General features: G+C 37.1%; 1 protein-coding gene across 4 annotated transcripts in view; it reads left to right on the top strand.

The window, feature by feature from the left end:
- The window catches only part of VCAN (versican), a 143,338-nt gene extending 122,519 nt beyond the window's left edge, over positions 1-20,819 (top strand). For 2 of the 4 annotated variants that reach the window (XM_032404044.1, XM_032404045.1), the window contains exons 13-15: positions 11,321-11,465; positions 18,371-18,553; positions 18,699-20,817. In XM_032404044.1, the coding sequence (XP_032259935.1) occupies positions 11,321-11,465; positions 18,371-18,553; positions 18,699-18,826 (456 nt within the window). In that variant the 3' untranslated portion in view covers positions 18,827-20,817. Of the gene's footprint in view, positions 1-11,320; positions 11,466-18,370; positions 18,554-18,698 lie in introns of all 4 variants that reach the window. The other 2 variants (XM_032404046.1, XM_032404047.1) reach the window with 2 other exon arrangements.
- Positions 20,820-21,084: the final 265 nt, after the last annotated feature.

Below are 21,084 nucleotides of genomic sequence, written 5' to 3'. Positions count from 1 at the left end.
CCACTTGAAAAATATTTCTGGGAGATAAGTGAATTTTGCCTTTTTTTTTTTTTTTTATTTGGATAAGCATGGTTCAGCACTGGCAAGCTAGCATACCTGGAATTCAGGACAGCAGTTCACCCTTCTGGTTAGAGTCGATTCATGAGAAGAGCCAGATTTGTGGATTGACTTCAAATACGGAGGCCCCTTTACTTTTTTTCATAAATAAACATGTCAGTCTGTCACACAAAGTATTGTGAGAAAACCCAGCTTTGATAAAAGGTAGAAACCATAAAGAAATAGCCCTTAACTCAGGAAGAGACACTTAAAAGGGGCAGAGAAAAGGAGTAACAAGTCGCAGGCCATAAACCATTATTTTTTTATGCGGGATGTATCATTATTCCCCTTTTATAAACACACAAGGTTCCTATCCTCCTCCCTCTCCCAGATGTCTTGGACATTGAAAAGAGAATCAAGAGTATGAACTAATTCCCGGTGTTTTCCAAGCTTGTTTGTAGCTTTCTGCTCGTTTGAAAGGATTGCCCATGATTTGGCAGAAAACAATGAAAACAAAACCCCCAAACCAAAAACTTAAGTTTTACTTTTTCTACCTGAAAATGTTAGAAGACTTTCGAAAAATATTTGCAGATGGATGTGTGTCAGCTGTGGTGTGGTTTGAGCTCCAAGTCAAATGCCACTTCTCTGTGAACAAGTCACACTGCATATCAACATTAATTATGTTAAACCTCACAGGCTTCATTATATTAACCTAAAAGCCAAGGAAAACATATGCTGTTTCCTCATCCTTTAACACATTACTCATGAGTGGAAGAATTCTCAGTTTCTGTTCTGCAAAAGACCACTGAGCTCTTCATAAAAATTTTACTTGTGTTGCAGTTCAGCTTGATTGGAAACCAAGAACCGGTTCTTGTGATTCTATGTGTGAAATATAACAAGTCATAGAGTGGTTCCGGAACACAAAACCCTCATCTCTGCCTTGCCTTTCCTTGAGTGCAGATAGCTAGTGATACGTCAGATAGCTGGAAGAACACTTAGCTATCACTGGAAAACCTTTTCATCATTGAAAAGATTATCCTTAAAAAAATTATCAATGCAGTAGTTCCTCTCACAGATGCTTTTCCAGCAGTGCTCTATGAAACTCTAAAATCCCGTACAGATATTTAAATTTAATTGCTAATTGCTTTAGCGCAATTCATGGAAAAGGCAAACAAAAATGTGGAATGGGTTTTGGCAGTTTCCCACTGCATGTGGATTGTTAGCACTTCCTGACTGAAGACCTGTGCAAAACAAGCTTGGGGTGAAGGAACCCACCGGCACCATTTGAGGTGGGGGTTAAATGCAAAGGGCTCCGTGGGGCTCTGTCTGCCCCCCTCCCGCGCCTCCCCCCCCCCAAGTGCTCTCACAGTGGGAGGAACTCACATCCTTTGGAAAATGCTGTTGATAATTACAGCTTTGTAGGGCAGTGAGCTCACGCTATTACGTGAGATTAGTGCTGGACTCAAGAGCTGCCAGATTGTCTCTCCCGCACAGAGATTTGCCAGCCAGGAAAATAATGGGCATATTGCCACTTTAACAACTATCAGGAGACCCCAAGTTAGTTTTTATTCCCTTCAGCATATTCAAGTTTGTAGGATCCAACTCCAGCCTGCCAGCCCAGGACAATGACACTAAAACAAATGTCTCTTTCTCCGTTAAAACAAAGCTGCTCTTTTCCTTTTGGTGTTCCACTGAAAGACAACAGCAAAACCATAACCTCCTTTAAAACATAAATAAAGTGGGACCCAGGCCAGAGGAACCTTAAGCAAGTACAAGGATCAAAAGAGGTATATCTCTACTGGAAGGCAGGTCATTTGCCCCTAGGGGTTAAGTAAAACAAAGTGAAATATGCCCCCCACAGACTGGAGACAAATGCCTATTGTGTACCACAGCCATCTAGGGGGGACAAAGGCATTTTAAAGTGACCAAATGTTTTGATTTCTGTAATAAGTAGTCCTCCTAACTTCCTTGCAGATAACCGTTTGACCTCTGTTCTGAAAGGCTGGGGGTAACCCAGGGTGCTTATTCTGAGTTCTTTATTTCGTGAAAAGGTGGTTTCTTATCAGCATATGGTTCAAATGGGGAAGCAGTCCTTTTGGGAAAGCGTTTTCTATTGGTGGAGTTTGCTTTTATACTTGGTGGCTATCTGTTTCCCCTTGGCGTCGCCTGCATTTGGGTGTTACTTGTAGCCGTGAGAGCACAGCCGTGGCACCCTCAGCCCCGGGCGATGACAGGGCTTTGCACACAGAGAAATCGGCTCTTAGTCCAAGTGCCACTTTTTATGATTAGTCTGGATAAGTTTTTGCCTAAAAACAAACAACATGTGAATCCCACTGCAGACATTAATTTGCATGCATAGGTGGGTGTTTGTTTATGATCTGCCCTGTTGTAAGATATATTTGTCTTTGTTCCTGATGCAGTTTCACCATTGAGGTAAACATAAATGATCTGATCATTTTAAAAGGCGGGGCGCCTGGGTGGCTTAGCCGTTAAGCATCTGCCTTCGGCTCAGGTCATGATCCCAGGGTCCTAGGATCGAGCCCCACATCGAGCCGCGCATCTCTCTGTCAAATAAATAAATAAAATCTTTAAAAAAAAAAAAAAGGCAAAATGGAGAAAAATAAACTATCGTAGATGACCTTTCCAGTCAGATAGGAAATTCAGATTATAGCTGCCATGACCTGTGACAAAAAAGAATGCAATCACATTGGTAAACCCTGTTTAGCCGAGGTCCATCTTCTAGCAAAGTATTCTCTTCATGCTTTCCCTCACAAAACTGAGAGGACATGTCACAGATAATCCTGTAATCTTGCCACATGAAGTAAATAATAATGACTTTGGTGGGTATTGTAAATTCCGTTAAGTAACTTAGTTCGTAATTCATAATATAATAATGGATGGAGATCACCACCTAGTGGTCATATTGTATTTTGTGTTTCAAAACTTCACATACCCAGAACTCCTCTTAGATCTAGTAAGAATAGTATTCCCCGTGAATTAAGTTCCTGTAGTTTTGAGTTTAAAAATTCTAGTATGGTTTGCATTATATTGTGAACCTGAAAGTTAAATGTGAAATTAGATGATTTTTCAAATGCAGTGTGAAGCTAACACACAGGAGTCACATGCTGAGTAAAGTCCTAACAACTGAGGCAAATATTAGATCCAGTCTTTTCCATATCTTCACTTTATACACAGTAATAGAACACAGTGGAAAGTTTTCCTTGGCCGGTTTCATTGGTATGTGAACCTAGAGGACTTTTTTGGTTTTCATATGAAACTTTTTACAGTGAATTAAATTAGCAGTGTTTGGGGGGAAGGAGAGGGGGTAGAAAGCAGTGACTAGACTCTTCATGGAAAAAGATTCTGAATTATAGCTGGAAGACTTAGTAAGTTTTCCCAACAAGTACAATAATATATTATGTCATAGGACAGCTTCACTGGACAAATGTCAAGAATGGTTTCTATCAATGGAATGTGTGTGATTTATTGTTTAAGTGTACTTGGCAAAATCCATAATAGTTCTAAAACATAGAGGTTTTAAGTGGCAATTTAAGATAATCTAAATTATAGTGAATTTTAAAGAATAAAAAGTGACTCCATCTAAGCTAAAAAATTATAGCTAAATATGTGGATAGGTGGATGATAAATAAATAGATGATAGATGATTGATAGATAGATAGATAGACAGACAGACAGATAGAGTAGGCCCTTGGCAGCGGTAGATTCAAGATTTGCAGTTTCAGTTATAATGAGAGACCCTAAAGATCCACAGTCTGAAATAATTTGTACTTCTTTCTCAGGCACAAATTCGAACCGTACTCAGTGGTTGACTAGTGTGTAAGAATTGTTCATTTGCTATCAAGTCTGTCTAATGGACAGATTGATTTTAGCATCTCAAGAGGTCTATTGCTGTTTATTCCTCTAACTCTTTAACCATTTTGGATCTGTGTTGTATTTATGGTGAGAACCTATCTGCCACACAGGTCTGTGGAAATAGGGACATTTCTAAACATCTTAGATAATTCTTCCCTAGTGCCAAGAAGTACTGTATTTGTGTGTGTGTGTGTGTGTGTGTGTGTATGTGTGTGTGTGTGTCTGTGTTTCTATGTATGTGAGTGATAGTGATAAATCTCACCTTTGTGTGTCACAAAAAGATGAACTTCAGTTTGATCTAGTGTCTGTGAAAATTCTGTTTTCTTTTCAGTAAGGAGGAAGAGAAATCAAGAGATTCTAAAGAGTATCTGCTTTTTTAGAACTAGTTAGTGCCAGTGATTATTCTTTGTAATTATTTGACCAAGTTAAGAAATCATAAAAACTCAATGAAAAGAATTTGAAATGGGTCAAATATTATGGAGAAGAGTTAATTATCAATGAAGTTTTGATAGGACCAATTGCTTTGAAAAATTCTTTGTTTTAAGATGCTGATAAAAGGGATTTAAAAACAAGAGTTTAGGGTGGGGCGCCTGGGTGGCTCAGTCGTTAAGCGTCTGCCTTCGGCTCAGGTCATGATCCCAGGGTCCTGGGATCAAGCCCCGCATCAGGCTCCCTGCTCCGCGGGAAGCCTGCTTCTCCCTCCCCCACTCCCCCTGCTTGTGTTCCCTCTCTCGCTGTGTCTCTCTCTGTCAAATAAATAAATAAAATCTTTAAAAAAAAGAAATAAAAAAAATAAAAAAAACAAAACAAGAGTTTAGGGTTTTGGGGATTCTTTCTCCACTAGAGGTTGAAACATGACCTTGTACCTTCTAAGTTTTGATTTCTGAATTGACATTCTCTTGGAAAGACGTTTTTTAAAAAAACTTGATACAGAAAAACATACTATTTGGAATGTTGCATGGAGGGATGAGACTAAGTCATTCTGTATTTCAGGAACCTTCCTTGCTCCAGTCTTTCCTTTTCACTACCTAGCTGTTCACATTTTTCCTCATAAATGGATTTGCTTATATATGTATCAAGTAAAGGACCAGCTGGGTTGTGACTGTCACAGCAGTAACTGATTAATGCTGGATATCTTGTTTCTTTTCTTTAACTGAGAGCCATGCTCAAAGCTGAACCCAAGAAACTCCTTTTTTAAAGCAAAGCAAAGCACCTGGTTTATTTCTAAATCTTCTATATTTCTGAAATAATTTTTTTCAACCTCAGAAAAAAAGGCAGTTATCCATCTCTGCATAAGGAAAAGGTCAATTAGCCACATTACATTTTTATCATCAATTTATTTTGTTCATGCTTGTGATACCAGTTATCTGCTGAGATTTTAGGGCCATTGATCATGGCCATGTGGTGTGTATTTTAAAGATAAAAAGATCGTCTGGTATCTCTGAATGATAGTTGGGACTCCTAGATGCTATATAACCAGAGATTGAGCCTGAAAGGATGTCAACCCTGTCTAACTTTAGTAGATTGCTAATAACTTTCAAAAGAAGAGACCCCCACCTCTACCTGCAAACACACACACACACATACTTTACCCTCCTTAGTACGTTTATGGAATCAAGTTGGACACTTGCAAAGAGCTGGGAGGAGAGAATAGCTCTTCAGCCATGCTGCTTGAGAAAAATGAGTCAGGTCCCTTGTAGGTGTGTGGAATTGAGGTCACTCACTGAGAGTGAAGAACTTTGGCAGGCAGGGAAGTCTTGTGTGCCCCAGAGAACCTGCAGGTTAATTCTTCACCTTTATGTTAATGTGAGACAGCAACAAATTTTCGACAATAACATACAGGTTATTTGGAACAAAGTAAGCTAAGCATATATAAAGTTTGATTGATTTTGATGAATAACTTCAGTCTTTTCTGAGTTTTTCCTTTTGAGATTAGGACTGGTTCAAAATGAGTTCTCTGGTTTGTGGAGACAGTTTTCATGTGAGAAAACCATGCTTCGCTGCTGTATTTTGGCCAGGGTTTTTTGAATCATTTTATGCTTTTGGCAGTTGACTTGTTTGAACCCATTTGGGGGGAAAAAGAAAGAGAAAACAAAAACCGAAAGTTACTAAATCCAATTTAATTGAAATGGTTGTCTTTTTTGGCACTTTTGTTTTCTACAGATACAGAGAATAGTCATTTAACTGAAACTCTAAGAGTAACTTTGTCACATAATGTACAACATTAAGCAATTTCATACTGATATAAAATAATTATCTCTTAATAAAGTACAAGTTTGTTATAGAACATGTAGAAAATTTTCTATCTTGAGTTGGCTTCTTCTACATCAACTACTTGAGTTTTATGTCATAATTGTCTTTGCCATCAGTGGAGAATGAAAATGCAAAGTAATTTAGAGTTCTCTTTTCAGACATAGTCTTCGTCTAATTCTGCTTTCTGGGGGAGGCAATGAGAGTTTGGGGTTTGGGTTGGGGTCACATGAGTCTCTGAGACACAGAAAAACGTGCAGAGGTCTAATCAGCATTTGTTTTTGTTGATGGTGTTAAAATGAATTCTCTGCAAACCATGCTGGCTTTTTTGGAATAATTCTTAGTTTGCCCATCCAGCCCTAGAAGAGGGTTGATCTAGGGTAGATCACCCAGGGTGTTTTCTTACAATTCCAAATGAAGAGAAAAATATCAAGATGGAAGTGGGGGCATTTTTCTCTGCTCATTCCAAGAACCTACGTTTCTGTATGTATAAGACACTTCCTATGTGAGAGAGGCTCTATTACATTCTTATAACGCAGAATTGATTTCCTGAGCAGAGATCTTTTTCTAACATTTAATTTTAGTGAAAAAAAAAATACATTATTAAACCTGAAGTCAACGATTTATTTTTTATACCCTTTCCTCTGCAAGTGATATTAAAAATAAAGCTGTAAAGAATTTAGGGGGAAACAAAGAAAGTTATTCAGAAAAGTGAAGTTTCCTTTGCTAAGTTAGTTAAGCAATAACATGGAGCAAAATCAAAGCATCCTAGCCAAAATAAATCTGCACAATGGAGCTATCAGATATGAGGTAATAGTGTGACATGCCTGTGGGTATCAGACATTCCTGTAAAAACCACAGACCCAAAGTTTGGTCCTGCACCATTAACCCACAGTTCTGCCCAGGCAACAACACAGAACACAGGTTTGAAATTACTGTTGCAAGCCAAATGTAATTCCCACCAAAAACAATTAAATCTTTTACCAGAGGTCTGAGTCTGGGCAGCTTAAGCCCTGAGAATCACTTCAGTGGCATGGAATCTGAATCTCATTTCAGTGTGAAAATGAGACGGTCATTGTTCAGATCAGGAGGAAATGTCAGCTGCAGAACCCATGGCAGTCAAGTAACTGGTAACTTGAAATGGTATTTGTTGAGGTTAGATTAGAAAAGGGTTAGCTAAGAATTTTATAAGTTCTTTCTGATTGCTGCATAGATCATTTTACAATGTTCATTTTTACCGATTTGAAAAATAATTCATGCTCACTCTAGGGAAGTGGAAAACACATAAGTATATAGAATAAAATATTATCTCTGTCTCATATAACTCAGATATAAACTTTGTCACATTTTACTGCATTTCCTTTTGGTCTTTCACAGACATGCACATGGGTGTGCACACATACCACACACACAGCTGTATCTGAGAGTATGTGTAAAATTTGGATCATTGCGTATTTTTAGTATTTTGCTTTTTAATTTTAACTTAACATGTCTTTTAATATTTTCCATCTCCTTATATATTTTTCACAGACAAGATATTTAATGGTTATATAATATACCACTTGTCTGACCATACCCATGCCATAATTTATTGAATATATATTCACTCTATAGATTTTTACCCATTTACTGCTAGTATAAATAATATTTTAGATAAACTATTGTTCACATTTCTGATTACTTTTTAGGATAGAATTTTAGAAGTGGAATTATGGGGTCTAAGGGTTGGAACTTTTTGAGGCTCTTGATATGTATTACCAACTGTTTTCCAGAATGGTGCTGCTTGTCTCGCCTAGCATTTGGTAGCAGCAAGCAACATCTTCAATTAGTAGATATGGATGAGGAAGAATGCAACACATGCTGTTGTTCATTATTCCTAAATATCAGTACCAGTGTGTGCCAGGCATAATTCCTAGCACTGAGGATACACTAGTAAACAAAAGAACCCTAAATTTGTGTCTTCAATGAGCTTACATTCTACTAAGGAGGAGAAAATACAATACATAAATTATATGGGACATGAGAAGTTAATAATTGTTATGAAGACAAATAAAGCAAGGAAGAGACATGAGCAGTGTAGGCAGGGACAAAGAGGCAGGGAGCATTACAACATTCTATTGAGATGTTGTAAAATTTTCCACCTTTGAGGACTTTAACTCGTTTCCTGAAAGAGGTTAGTTAGAAAGTAAGCTAGAAATTACTGAGCTCCAAAATCCATAAGTATTTGAAGAACTCGGAACCTTTGGCCATTAAATAGAATTAAATACAGATCTTTGTTAGTTTCAAGGCATTCCTATTCCTTTGTTTGTTAATTTAATTTCATTTAGTTTAAGAATTTTATTTTGATCCTGCTTTAATTTGTCTGTTAAAGGCCACTTAGTTATATACATCAGCAACAGACTGAATGTGACTTATATCTCTGCTTTCTTGTCCCAGTTCCTTTTATCTATTTAAAAAGAGTAGCAAAAAACAAAACAAAAAAAAGGTTTCATGGGTGAAAGGTGAGAGATGATAAGGGAGGTCAGTTAGCAAAGAGAAGGAAAATAGAGAAATAATTAGAAACCCATTTTAGAGCAAATGTCGTTCCTCGTTGCAGGGAGACCTGCCAGTCAAAGACGCTTTGGTGAGTATGGTCCTGTGAGCAACCTTTCCAAGACCATCTGGACAGTAACTCAGTGGTACCATTCAGGCTACTAGAATTGGATTTCAGTCCATATAATTTCTGGATTTCCACCAGAAAAAAACAAAACACCACAGTACCTTTATTAAGCTTACCTTGGTTCTTTGCAATTTTATTACTTTCCAAAGACTCTTTTTTACAGAACAGGAATCTCTTATCTCCTATCTTAATTTTGGCATGATTGAGGAGGATTTTAAAGCAAAGCTAGGCAAAGAGATTGAAGGAAAAGTAGAAGGTCTCTTAATCTGGAGGCTTTCAAACTTTAGATCTTCTCACAAATTATTTTAACAAAGATCAAGGTTTTTATCATACTTAAAAGTTTTAAAAGCTATTTGTTTTTCTGAGAAAAAAAATACAGATATTCTCTCATCTATTTATTATATGTTTTTAAAAGACGTAAAAGTAGCCATGGTGCCTTTTTTTTTTTTTTTTTTTTTGGTTTTTTTGGCATGTCCTGAATTGGAAACAATTGCCTTACTCTTACATACAGTTCTTTCTTCTCTGACTTTATCTTTCCCAAATAAAATATTGTAATTCATTGTTTCAAGCCACAGACTTATTTTAAATATAATTCAAGGGAAGACTTATAGATCTGTAGGCCCAGGAAAGATAGGCATATTAGCCATCATCACATAAATCTGAATCTGTCCTTCTACTAAGTGAAGGCAGTTTGTCTCTACCAGTGTTGTCAGCGTTAGATGTGATGTACAACGTGACAGTAGGCAAAGCAGATTGGCAAAGTGATTCTCAAGTTGAGCCAGAAAGACACTGAACAGACTTGTCCCATATCACATTCTAGTTACAAGGATACCCAAGACTAGGAGGTCACTCTCTGATTTATAGTCCAAAGTTTATTATTTTTGAATAGGCAGGGCCTGTGTTTTTCATATAATTATTGGTTATGGGGGCAGCATTTTAAGGTAATAGAAATTGAAAGTAAACCCAAGAATCTTGGGTGCTTAATATCTCAGAGGTCCAAGTTACTCTTAATCCTGCTAGATACTTTTAAGAGATAATGCGTACCAAGAACCTAGAAGAGGGCTTCATCCATTATAGGTGCGAAACAAATGACAGCTGTTACTTTGATAGAAGGCAAAATATATTTCTGGTTATATATCATTGCTCAGACTGGGGAATCAAAAGATACCATCTAGGGATGCCTGGGTGGCTCAGTCGGTTAAGCATCTGCCTTTGGCTCAGGTCATGATCCCAGGGTCCTGGGATTGAGTCCTGCATCGGGCTCCCTGCTCAGCGGGGAGCCTGCTTCTCCCTCTGCCTGCTGCTCCCCCTGCTTGTGCTCTCTCTCTCTCAAATAAATGAATAAAATCTTTTAAAAAAAAGGTATCATCTAAAGATATAGATATAAAGATAACCAGTGGAAAAACATCAAATCAGTAAAATTCAATACAGTATCTGAACATACATTACACAAAGAAAAGCAAATATATATTTATAGTAAGATATATATAAATATTTTAAAGATTTATTTATTTGAGAGAGAGCACACACACACACACACACACACACACACACCCATGTGTGAGTTGGGGTAGGGGCAGAGGGAGAGACTCTCAAGCAGAAACCCCACTGAGCTTGGAGCCCATGAGATCATGACCTGAGCTGAAACCAAGGGTTAGATGCTCAACTGACTGAGCCACCCAGCACCCCATAGTAAGATGTTTTTAAAAGCTTATCTTTTATATCAATATGCTTAAATGTGATAAATATTCCTATTAAGAGAGAACAACTTCCAGTTTAGATTGTAAAGCAAAACTTAACTGTATGGTGCACATAGGAATCACATCTAAAACAGAATTACTCAGGAAGGTTGAATATGAAATAATGGGTATATGTATATTGGATAACTATAAAAAATAAATATAGCAAAAATCTCAATTCTTTTAACCAAATAAATGAACTTAGATAAAGACAATCACATTAAATAAGGCAAGAAAAGGTACTTTATAGTACCTATAGATATACCACTTTATAGTACCTATAGATAAAGATGTACAAGGAAGAATAAAAATCCTATTGCCCTATAATCACAACTACATAAAATTATACCTGCACATAAGGCCTGGAAGAAAACATGACCAAGTGACTAGATTATGGATTTTTTTTCTCTATTTCCACTTCCCTTAATATTGTTACATTTAATAATAATAACATGATTAAATTTCTTAAATTGAGCATTGATTATATATTTAGAAATCTAGTATAACTAGAACAAAATTTCTCAGACAGATCTCACTGCCAAAGGATAAAAAATACATATTTGTTGAAGAGAGATTTTGAGATACATATATTTTCCACTCAGAGTGTAAAAGTCTTTTTCTTTACCATTAAAATAATTTCAGTTAGATGGTTCAAAAGTCTAGTTGTTCTCATTCCATTGTGATGTCATGGCTCCGTCACTCTTATCATTTGCTACTTTTTAACTATCAAGTATTTAGTTCTGTTCTTCTTCTATTTTCACAGCAATATGAGAACTGGAGGCCCAACCAGCCAGACAGCTTCTTTTCTGCTGGAGAAGATTGTGTTGTAATCATTTGGCATGAGAACGGCCAATGGAATGATGTTCCCTGCAATTATCATCTCACCTATACCTGCAAGAAAGGAACAGGTAATGATTAATTAATAATGTACTTAATCTGCATTTCAGTTATCAAGTGAATTCAGGAAGAATAAACTTCATTACTTCAAGACACGAACTGCATGTCATGTACGGACTCTTGCTGCCTCTGGAATATTTCAGTTTGTTTTCAGTAATGTCTTTACCTTAGATGTCAGATGCTGAGATAACAGTGTAGCATTTATATTAAAACAAAACAAAACAAAACAAAACAACTACCTGGCAGTATCTTTAAGAAAAACAAAGTGCCAGCCCAAGAGCCTATCCACCTGCTTATTCTAATGAGGAGAACATTTAGAAAAATTAGTTGTCAACATTTAAAAATTGGGATATATTATAAAATAATCTGGATTTTTTACTTTTGTAAAAAAATAAGAACTGGTACCATTTGGTCCCTGTTCAAATTTATGAGTGTTCAAAACCACCACCCTCCTTCAGTGGGGACTGCAATCTCCAGCTCTTTGCTCCTTCCCTCATTGTGGCTAAGTGCCTGGTCTTTGTAGGCATTTGAATTTTTTCATCATTCCCTTAGGAGTTCCATGGGTGTAAACAATAGCACAAAACAGCATTGTTATATCTCTGGCTGAATACCTTCAACATATGATAAAATAATAACATTTGAAATGTAAGCTTTGTAATGAGTCTTGCTTAGTTGACATTAAACAGATAAAATTATGAATGCTGATTTTTAAAAGTGTTTATTATTGACCAATATGTTCGCATTTCTAAGGCACACTGTATAGACTTCTTCCTTTAAAAAATAGGAATTCCATAAAATTTTTTTTTTTTTTAAAGATTTTATTTATTTATTTGAGAGAGAGAGAATGAGAGAGAGCACATGGCGGGGGGAGGGTCAGAGGGAGAAGCAGACTCCCTGCCGAGCAGGGAGCCTGATGCGGGACTCGATCCAGGGACTCCAGGATCATGACCTGAGCCGAAGGCAGTTGCTTAACCAACTGAGCCACCCAGGCACCCGCCATAAAATTTTTTTAACCTACTTCCAATTGATAATGGTGTTAGAACATGAAAATTTAGCTACCAAATTTACCCAGACTTTTTGATTGAGGAAGAGTACAAATGTAAAATATGAAATCCATTTGATTTATTTGTCTTTGGATAAAAAATAATCAACTAAAAATACACACTCTGTAGATGTTTTAGGAAAGACTAATAGTAAAATTCTATCAGAAGAAAGAAAACACTGAGACACAGAGCTCGGGTGAAACTCAACTGTTGGCGTGTCACTCTCTCTGCTATTCTCTTACCTAAAGCGGAATTGACTCTGAATATCCTTCCTGTATGGGCAGCTTCCCCGGCCCTGTGCGTTACTTTCGCACTTCTGCCATGGGACTCATGAAAATAGCAAATCAAGTGTTTGCTGTTTTCCCTGTTTCTAGTGTAAGAAGTCTTTAATGAACTGTTTGTCTTAATCCGAATGTCATGTTTGTCTTCTTAGATCTCCAAATGTTCCCTGGAGTCATGCTTTTCCCTTTGTGATCCGAGCATTCTTCTATTTACCCTATTACTTTTTCCTAGAGCAGGGTTTCTCAACAGCAACACTGTTCATCTTTTGGTCCAAATAATGCTTAGTTGTGGGGGCTGTCCTGTGCATTGCAGGTTTGGCAGCATTTCTGCTCTCCATGCCCTGAATGCCAGTAACATTCTCCTCCACTCCACATCCTCCTCCTCTGATTTGTAATAACCCTCAGTGTCTCTAGACTTTACCACCTATCCCTGGGGAGGGAGGGAGAGGAAGAGAACTGCCCCCAGGTTGACCACCACAGCCCTACAGCTACAAAGGTTTCACAAAAACAGCACCATGGTTTGCATTTCCCAAGGGGGAAAGAGATTTATAAAATATTGGCTCCACCTCATTAAAGGGAAAACAAACCAAAACAACAAAACAAAACGATTCTTGTATTTTATCATCCTCCTGTCTGACTTTGAGTCATAGAGACTTACCTCTTTGTTAACCAGTACTCTGGGGAATTTTATAAATGTCTGTAGACTTTTATAAACGACTCATTTCTCCTTTCAAATTATCTTAGACACCTTTAAACATATAGACCTAAGTAATTCTACTTTCAATTAAATACTTGTAAAGAGGATTATATTTTCCAGTTTTACTGAGAGATAATTGACAGACATCCCTGTATAAGTTTAAGGCATACCACATGATGGTTTGATTTATATATATTGTGAAATGATTACCACAGTTCGGCTAAGATCCATCTTCTCACATAGATAAAATAAAAAGAAAAGAAAGAAGAAAAGAATAAAGGGAAAAAATTTTCCCCTTGTGATGAGAACTCTTAGGATTTACTCTCATCAACTTTCCTGTGTATCATACGGCGGCGTTGGCCACAGTCATCATGTTACATTATATCCTTAGAACTTATCTTACAACTGGAAGTGTGTACCTTCACCACTTTCCTCCGATTCCTCCACCTCCTACCCCCAACCCTGGTAACCACATGTCTGATCTCCTTTTCTGAGTCTGTTCGGTTTCTTTCTTTTTTTTTCTCCTCTTCCTGTTTTTTTGTTTGTTTGTTTTAGATTCCACATATTTAGATTTAGATTTTAGATTTGCTTTAGATTCCACATGTAAGGGAGATCATACAGTATTTGTCTTTCTCTGTCTGACATACTTCACTTAGCATAATGCCCTCAAGGTCCATTCACGTTGTCCTAAATAGTAGGATTTCCTCATTCTTTATGGCTGAATAATATTCCATTGTACATGTATGTATATATACCACCGCTTTATCCACTCATCCCTTGGTGGACACTTAGGTTGTTTCCATGTCTTGGCTATTGTAAATAATGCTGCAGTGAACATGGGAGTGCAGATACCTTTTAGCGTTAGTGTTTTTGTTACCTTTGGATATGTTCCCAGAAGCAGAATTACTGGATATATGGCAGTTCTATTTTAATTTTTTGAGGATCCCCCAAACCTACTCCCTACTTTCCTAGTATCTGTACCAATTCACAGTCTCACAAGGGTTCCCTTTTCTCCACATCCTCTCCAGCATCTGTTATCTTTAGTCTTTTTGATGATAGCCATTCTAACAGGTGTGAGGTGATACGTCATTATGATTTTAATTTGCATTTCCCTCATGACTAGTGATGTTGAGTATCTTTTCACCTACCTCTTGGCCTTTCATAGATCTTTGGAGAAATGTCTCTTCAGGCCTTTTGCCCATTTTTAAACTGAGTTGTTGGGAGTTGTCATCAGCACTACTGGTCAGAGGGGCTGGAAGACACTCTCTACAGCAGGTGGGGCTGTGACCCAGCACCTTGCCTGGATGTGGGCAAACCAGGCTCTAGGGCTGGCAAAAGTCCTTATCTGAGGATCTGAATGAGGCAGAGCTGTCCCCCGCCAAGGTCCGTGGTCACAGTGTGCTTCTGCCTGGGCTCTGCAGGTCAGCAAAGCTGCTGCCCGGGGCTACTACTTCGGCACTGCACGTATGAATTTGGTCTGCCAAGGTTCAAGTGCTGCTTGTTGCAGGGCCCTCCCCCCTTCACAGTCACACTCAGATTCCCAATGGCTGGACCCTAAATATCCCCCTGTAAGCCCTGTGGTGCAAGAGCAGAGTAGGGCTCCCACAAAGCATCCCACAATGCTGGGGGGAGGCTGGTTGTCTGCCGGGGGTTCTTTTTTTCAACTGTGGGAACGTGCGGCTCAGGAAAGACCTCTGCATGTGGTGCTGCACAGTCCTGGGGGAGGAGCAAAGTGGTCAACATTTAACCCCTTCTCTTATCCACTAATGTAGTCTGTCTTGGTTTCTGTGGTGCAGGGGTATGCTTCAACCTCACCTCCCTGTACTAGGAATCTCTCAGTGGTGTCTTGTTCTTGAACAGATGCTAGTTGTTCTTGGTAACGTCACTCTCAAAGCATATGTATTTATTTATTTTTTTTTAAAGAACACGGTGCATGCTGTCCACACATCTTTGGAGCATCCTGCAGGTCCCTTAAAATCCCATCTGTTTACTTTCCAATTCCAACCATAGATAATGACTTAATTCCCTCACTTTTCTCTTTAGTATTATCACACATGCTTGTATTTGTAAACAACAAATTGTTTCATTTTGCACATTTTTGAACTTCAAGTAGAATCATCCTGTATGTATTTTGTGACTTGCTTTTTTCAGCATCGTTTGTGAGATTTATCCATGTTGACACATTTAGCTGTATTTCTTCATTTTGCTGCTTATTTTATGTATAACTATATAATATTTTATTTACCAATTCTCCTGTCAGTAGACATTTGGGTTATTTTGAGTGTTTTTGCTATTATAAACACTGTTTCTATCAACATTCTTGAACTTGTTCCTAGCAGGCCTATGTGAGCTTCCATAGGGTATTTTTCCAGGAGTGATATTGCTGAGTCATAGGATATATGTACCATCAAATTTACTAGAAAATGCCAGATTGTTTTCCAAAGTAGTTGTACCAATTTGCACTCCCACCAGCAATATGTAAGAGGTCCTGTTACTCTACATCTTCTCTAACATTTGATATTATTGGACTTTGAGATTTTTGCCAATCTAGTGGGTATAAAATATTATCTCTTGTGATTTAATCTGCATTTTCTTGGATAGCTTTCCCTGAATATCATTTCATATACTTACATGTCATTCATTTATAGCTCTTTTGTAAAGTTTCTGTTCATGTCTATTCCTTATTTTTAAAAATTGATTGCTTTTCCTTTATATGATGATTTATTGGCATCCTTTTTATATCCTGGTTAGTAATCCTTTGACAATTATATATGTTGCATATTATCTTCTCCCAGTTTGTACATTGTTTTTACTTTTACCCTATGGTATTTATGGATGAACAGAATTCTCTATTTTGTTGCATTTTCCTTTAGAGTTCAAACCCTTTTGTGTCTTAAGAAATTTATACCTACCCTAAAGTCAGAAAGATATTCTATATTATTTTCTAAATGTTTTATAGTTTTTGCCTTTTTTATTTTTATATGTAAACCATCTAGAATTGATTTCCCATGTATTCTCTGAGGTAGGGAACCAAGTACATTTTTATCCATAATAATACCCAGTTGTCCAAGTGAAAAAACTACCTTTCCCCCACTCTTCTGCCGTGTTGCTTCTGTCAAATATCGAGCATGTATGTGTGGATCTATTTCTGGTCTATTTGCCTGCCCTTTCCAATACTACACTCATTGAATTATTTTAACTTTATTTTAAGTCTTCATATATAGTTTTGGAAGAAATCTATACACTGATAATGATAACTTTTAATTTATTGACATAGCACAGACTCAAGTATAAATGAATTATCTAACTGATAGTTTTAACCTTCTGTATCTCTTTGGTTTCATTCTATCTGATACTTGCTAGTATCTAGACCAGTATAGACTATAGATATTCCAGATTGGAGTTATTGTTGATCCATATACATAGTGTAGTTTACTAATTGAAAATGACATTTTTTAATAGAGATTTCAGTTTATCTTACAGGAATTTGTGAAGATCAAATATTTACGTGAATAAATATTTCTAATTTCTTAGTTATAGATAGTGTGACTTCATAATGTATTTTTAGGTTATGTCTGAGTGACAATCCCTTATGTGAATAAAAAGATATGCTTGGATTGTGTTTCTTTAAAGATAACTTTGTCATGAGGTCAATATGTTCCAAGCTATTTTGTCAGGCAGAAATAAATTAGAGGAACAAAATATTTAAGTGAAACCGCATTTGTTATTGCAAAAGAATATGGTTGTAAACAGCCTTCTGAATATGTAAATAAATTAAAATTTGTAAACTTTTGATATTAGGATGCTGACATCCAGACATCTTGGTACCAAGGTTTCTGGTTATCATTCTCCCGTTAAAGATTTGCATTATTTCATGAGAGCATATGACATGGACTTTGTGATATCAGAATTCTCAAAGTAAACTATGGAAAGGAAGTGCCATTTAGGGAAATTATTTTGAAGTTATGTTTTTATTAGAGACATATAGCAAAACACAATCACTTAATAAAAGTTAATTATTGAAGTATATCATTTTAAACAACACACTAATGTTGAATACAACTGTAAGTTAATACACACTCAGTTGAATCAATTTTCCCAGCTTTTTGAATTTCAAAATTGCTAGGTTTCTTTTACTGCTATTTCTTTTTTGTTATTTCTACATTGCTAGGTTTGTTGATATTCAGAATTTTTCATTGTAAATTTAAAATGATGGTTATATATTCCAAGATTTACCTTTATTAGCCCTTCTGAAGAGTTGAAATTTATAAGTTAATTACAAAACTGAGGCATGGATGCTATGTCCTGACTTTCCCCCTGTTTCCAGGCAGAAGACAGACAGAGAAAATAAACATAAAGGGAACCAGAGATATTTTCTTGATACTTAGGAATCCATATTTTGTCCATATTTTATCCATATTTTAAAACTACGATGTTATTATAGATTGTAAGTTTTTTCAGGGAGGTGACTGTGATAGTTAATTGTCACAAATCCATATTGTTCCAATTGAAGGTGGGTAATAAATACAAACTTTAGGATGCTGATGGAGACAATACCGACAAGCCACATGTTGGCATGAGACAGGTGCTTTTTAATTTGGAATTTTTCAGAAAAGTGACCCTTCCAGATGGATAGATGAATATATGATCATTTAGCCCAATGGTTTTTAATAAAACACAGCTGAAGGTGATATAATCTGAGATTTAAACTAGGCCCAGAGCCTCAGTATTTAGTATTTCTCTTGAAGAATTTCAATTCTTTAATTCTAAATGATTGCCTTTGATGAGGGTGCTTGGTTGGGTAGCAGAAAAAGGGAAAGAGAAAAAAAAAAAAAGATTCATACTAATAGAAATATTTAGATTACTTGGCAATAACCCAGTTTACTTTTCTTTAGTTGCCTGCGGCCAGCCCCCTGTTGTAGAAAACGCCAAGACCTTTGGAAAGATGAAACCTCGTTATGAAATCAACTCTCTGATTAGATATCACTGCAAAGATGGTTTCATTCAACGCCACCTTCCAACTATCCGTTGCCTCGGAAATGGAAGATGGGCTATGCCTAAAATTACCTGCCTGAACCGTAAGTGGTCCTTTAGAAAGAATGGACAACCGTGCTATGACAACTACTAGACACGCTCATTTTATGGCTACGGTATTGGTAGTTTAGGGTATGGAGCAAGTAATATTGTTGTGTTTTCTTTCTTTCTTTCTTTCCTTCCATGTAGCGTCTGCATACCAAAGGACTTACTCTAAGAAATACTTTAAAAATTCCTCATCAGCAAAGGACAATTCAGTAAATACAACAAAACATGATCACCGTTGGAGCCGGAGGTGGCAGGAGTCCAGGCGCTGACCCCTAACGTGGCGAACCTGTGTGTTCATCATTTCAGCCAAAGTCCTAACTTCCTGTGCCTTTCCTATCACCTCGAGAAGTACTATCAGTTGGTTTGGATTTTTGGACCACCGTCCAGTCATTTGGGGTTGCTGTGCTCCCAAAACGTTTCGGATGAAAGTATTGGCATTCAAAAAGAAAGCTAACAAAATGAAAGAAAATGAGGGCAGAAAGTAACTGTTTCCAGCCTATCTAATTTCTTTAGTTTTCTATTTGCCTCCAGTGCAGACCATTTTCTAACGTATACCAGCCTACTGTACTATTTAAAAAGCTCCACTTCAGCACCAATGGCAATGTAAATAAGATGATTTAATGTTGATTTTAATCCTGTATATAAAATAAAAAGTCACACAGAGTTTGGGCATATTTAATGATGATTATGGAGCCTCAGAGGTCTTTAATCATTGGTTCGGCTGCTTTTTGTAGTTTGTTTAGGCTGGAAATGGTTTCACTTGCCCTTTGTCAGCAAGTCTGAGGACGGCTTTTCCTAGACAACTAACAAACACAAGGTCTTGTAGGTCACTGCGCCATGTCAGCCGTAAGTGCAGTTTGCTTCCGTGTGACCCTGAAGCCCGGCTGACAGGATCCCCACAGAACTAAGGACTGCACCGTGGAACTCTTCTTTGCTGCATTCCTTTTTCTTCACTTACGAGAAAGGCCTGAATGGAGGACTTTTCTAGGACCAGGAGCATTTTTTTAGGGGTCAAAGTGCTAATTATTAACTCAACCAGGTCTCCTTTTTAATGGCTTTCATAACACTAACTTGCAAGATCACAGATCAACACATTTCAAATGGATACAGACCTAAGGGTTCTGGAGGGTGGGGGATTGTTAAAACAACCACACACATTCAAAGAAAGAAATTTTGTATATATAACCATTTTAATCTTTTATAAAGTTTTGAATGTTCATGTATGAATGCTGCAGCTGTGAAGCATACATAAATAAATGAAGTAAGCCATACTGATTTAATTTATTGGATGTTATTTTCCCCCAAACCTGCAAATTGACCTAGTATGCTAGTTATTTTTCAGTGTTAGCCTTTATGCTTCCCCCACACCGTTTGGGACCACATAATCTAGGTATTTTGTCCCTGATTAAATAATGTGATGGATAGAATGCATCCAGTGTTTATTATGAGAAGAGTGGAAAATGTATAGCTCTCGGCAAATGGTGTTTGCCCATTCTAAGCAAGAAGCTACAGATGGAGTGTGGGTATTTCTTCCTGTTAGGTGGAGTGTACATGTTGACATTTCTCCCTATCTCTTCCTACTGTGTTTTCTCCCCTTTATTTGAATAAAGTGACTGCTGAAGATAAATTCCAATCATTATCCACTTAACGTTTAAGGAAAACCCCGTAATGGAAAGAAGGCATTTGGGAGTCTTTCCCTAATTTTAGTTAGAACAACCTTGAGAAGAGTAGACAACAAATAAAATGCAAAAAGAGCAGACCCAACACGGATTCGTTTTCATGAAACCTCCTTTGGCTTGGAAGGAACAACAGTAGCTCCCATCATCCTCAGAGTCTTTGAGCAAGTTCCCTTGGTTGCTGCACTAAGTATAATCCACCTCTGAGTGTTCCAGAGCACAGAACAACACTGTGTTGACCTCTTAGGTTTTAATTTTTCTCCTTCATTACAATGCACATAATACGTTCCTGTATTTATATTATAACGTGTATAGTGTAAAATGTGAATGACTGTTGTTTTTTTTTTTTTTTTGTGAATGAAAATCTAAAACCTTTGTAACTTTTTATACCTGCTTTTGTTTCACCAAAGAAACCTAAAGTCCTTCTTTTACTATACTGTGACTGGTCTGGTTATTTACAACTTGAAATGCTAATGTGCACTGACATTTTTACGTTCTAGTTGCATTACAAAGTTCAAGCTGCTGGCTTGGATGAAATGATTTTGTGGCTAGCAGAGAAGTGATTATACATGTACCCGCAAAAATTGAGAGAGTAATTCCGATAGTGTTTACATCTACACAGTCAGGCATTAATCTCACATGTGAAAGAAACATGCAATAGTAAAAGTGATACCTCACATTTACAAAATGTTTCCTGTGAACCAGGCCCAGTGCTTTATGTGTATCATCTCCCGACAGGCCTGTGAGACAGGTGTCGTTACTATCTGATTAATGAGAGATCAGCTGTAAAAAACTCAAGTCCTCGGTCCAAAGTCACATAGTTAGTTTTTAGTCAATGAGGTAATCTCCAG

Source organism: Phoca vitulina, unplaced genomic scaffold (assembly GCF_004348235.1).
Source record: "Phoca vitulina isolate PV1807 unplaced genomic scaffold, GSC_HSeal_1.0 scaffold6, whole genome shotgun sequence".
Classification (NCBI taxonomy): domain Eukaryota; kingdom Metazoa; phylum Chordata; class Mammalia; order Carnivora; family Phocidae; genus Phoca; species Phoca vitulina.
This window is presented reverse-complemented; position numbering and strand designations above follow the sequence as displayed.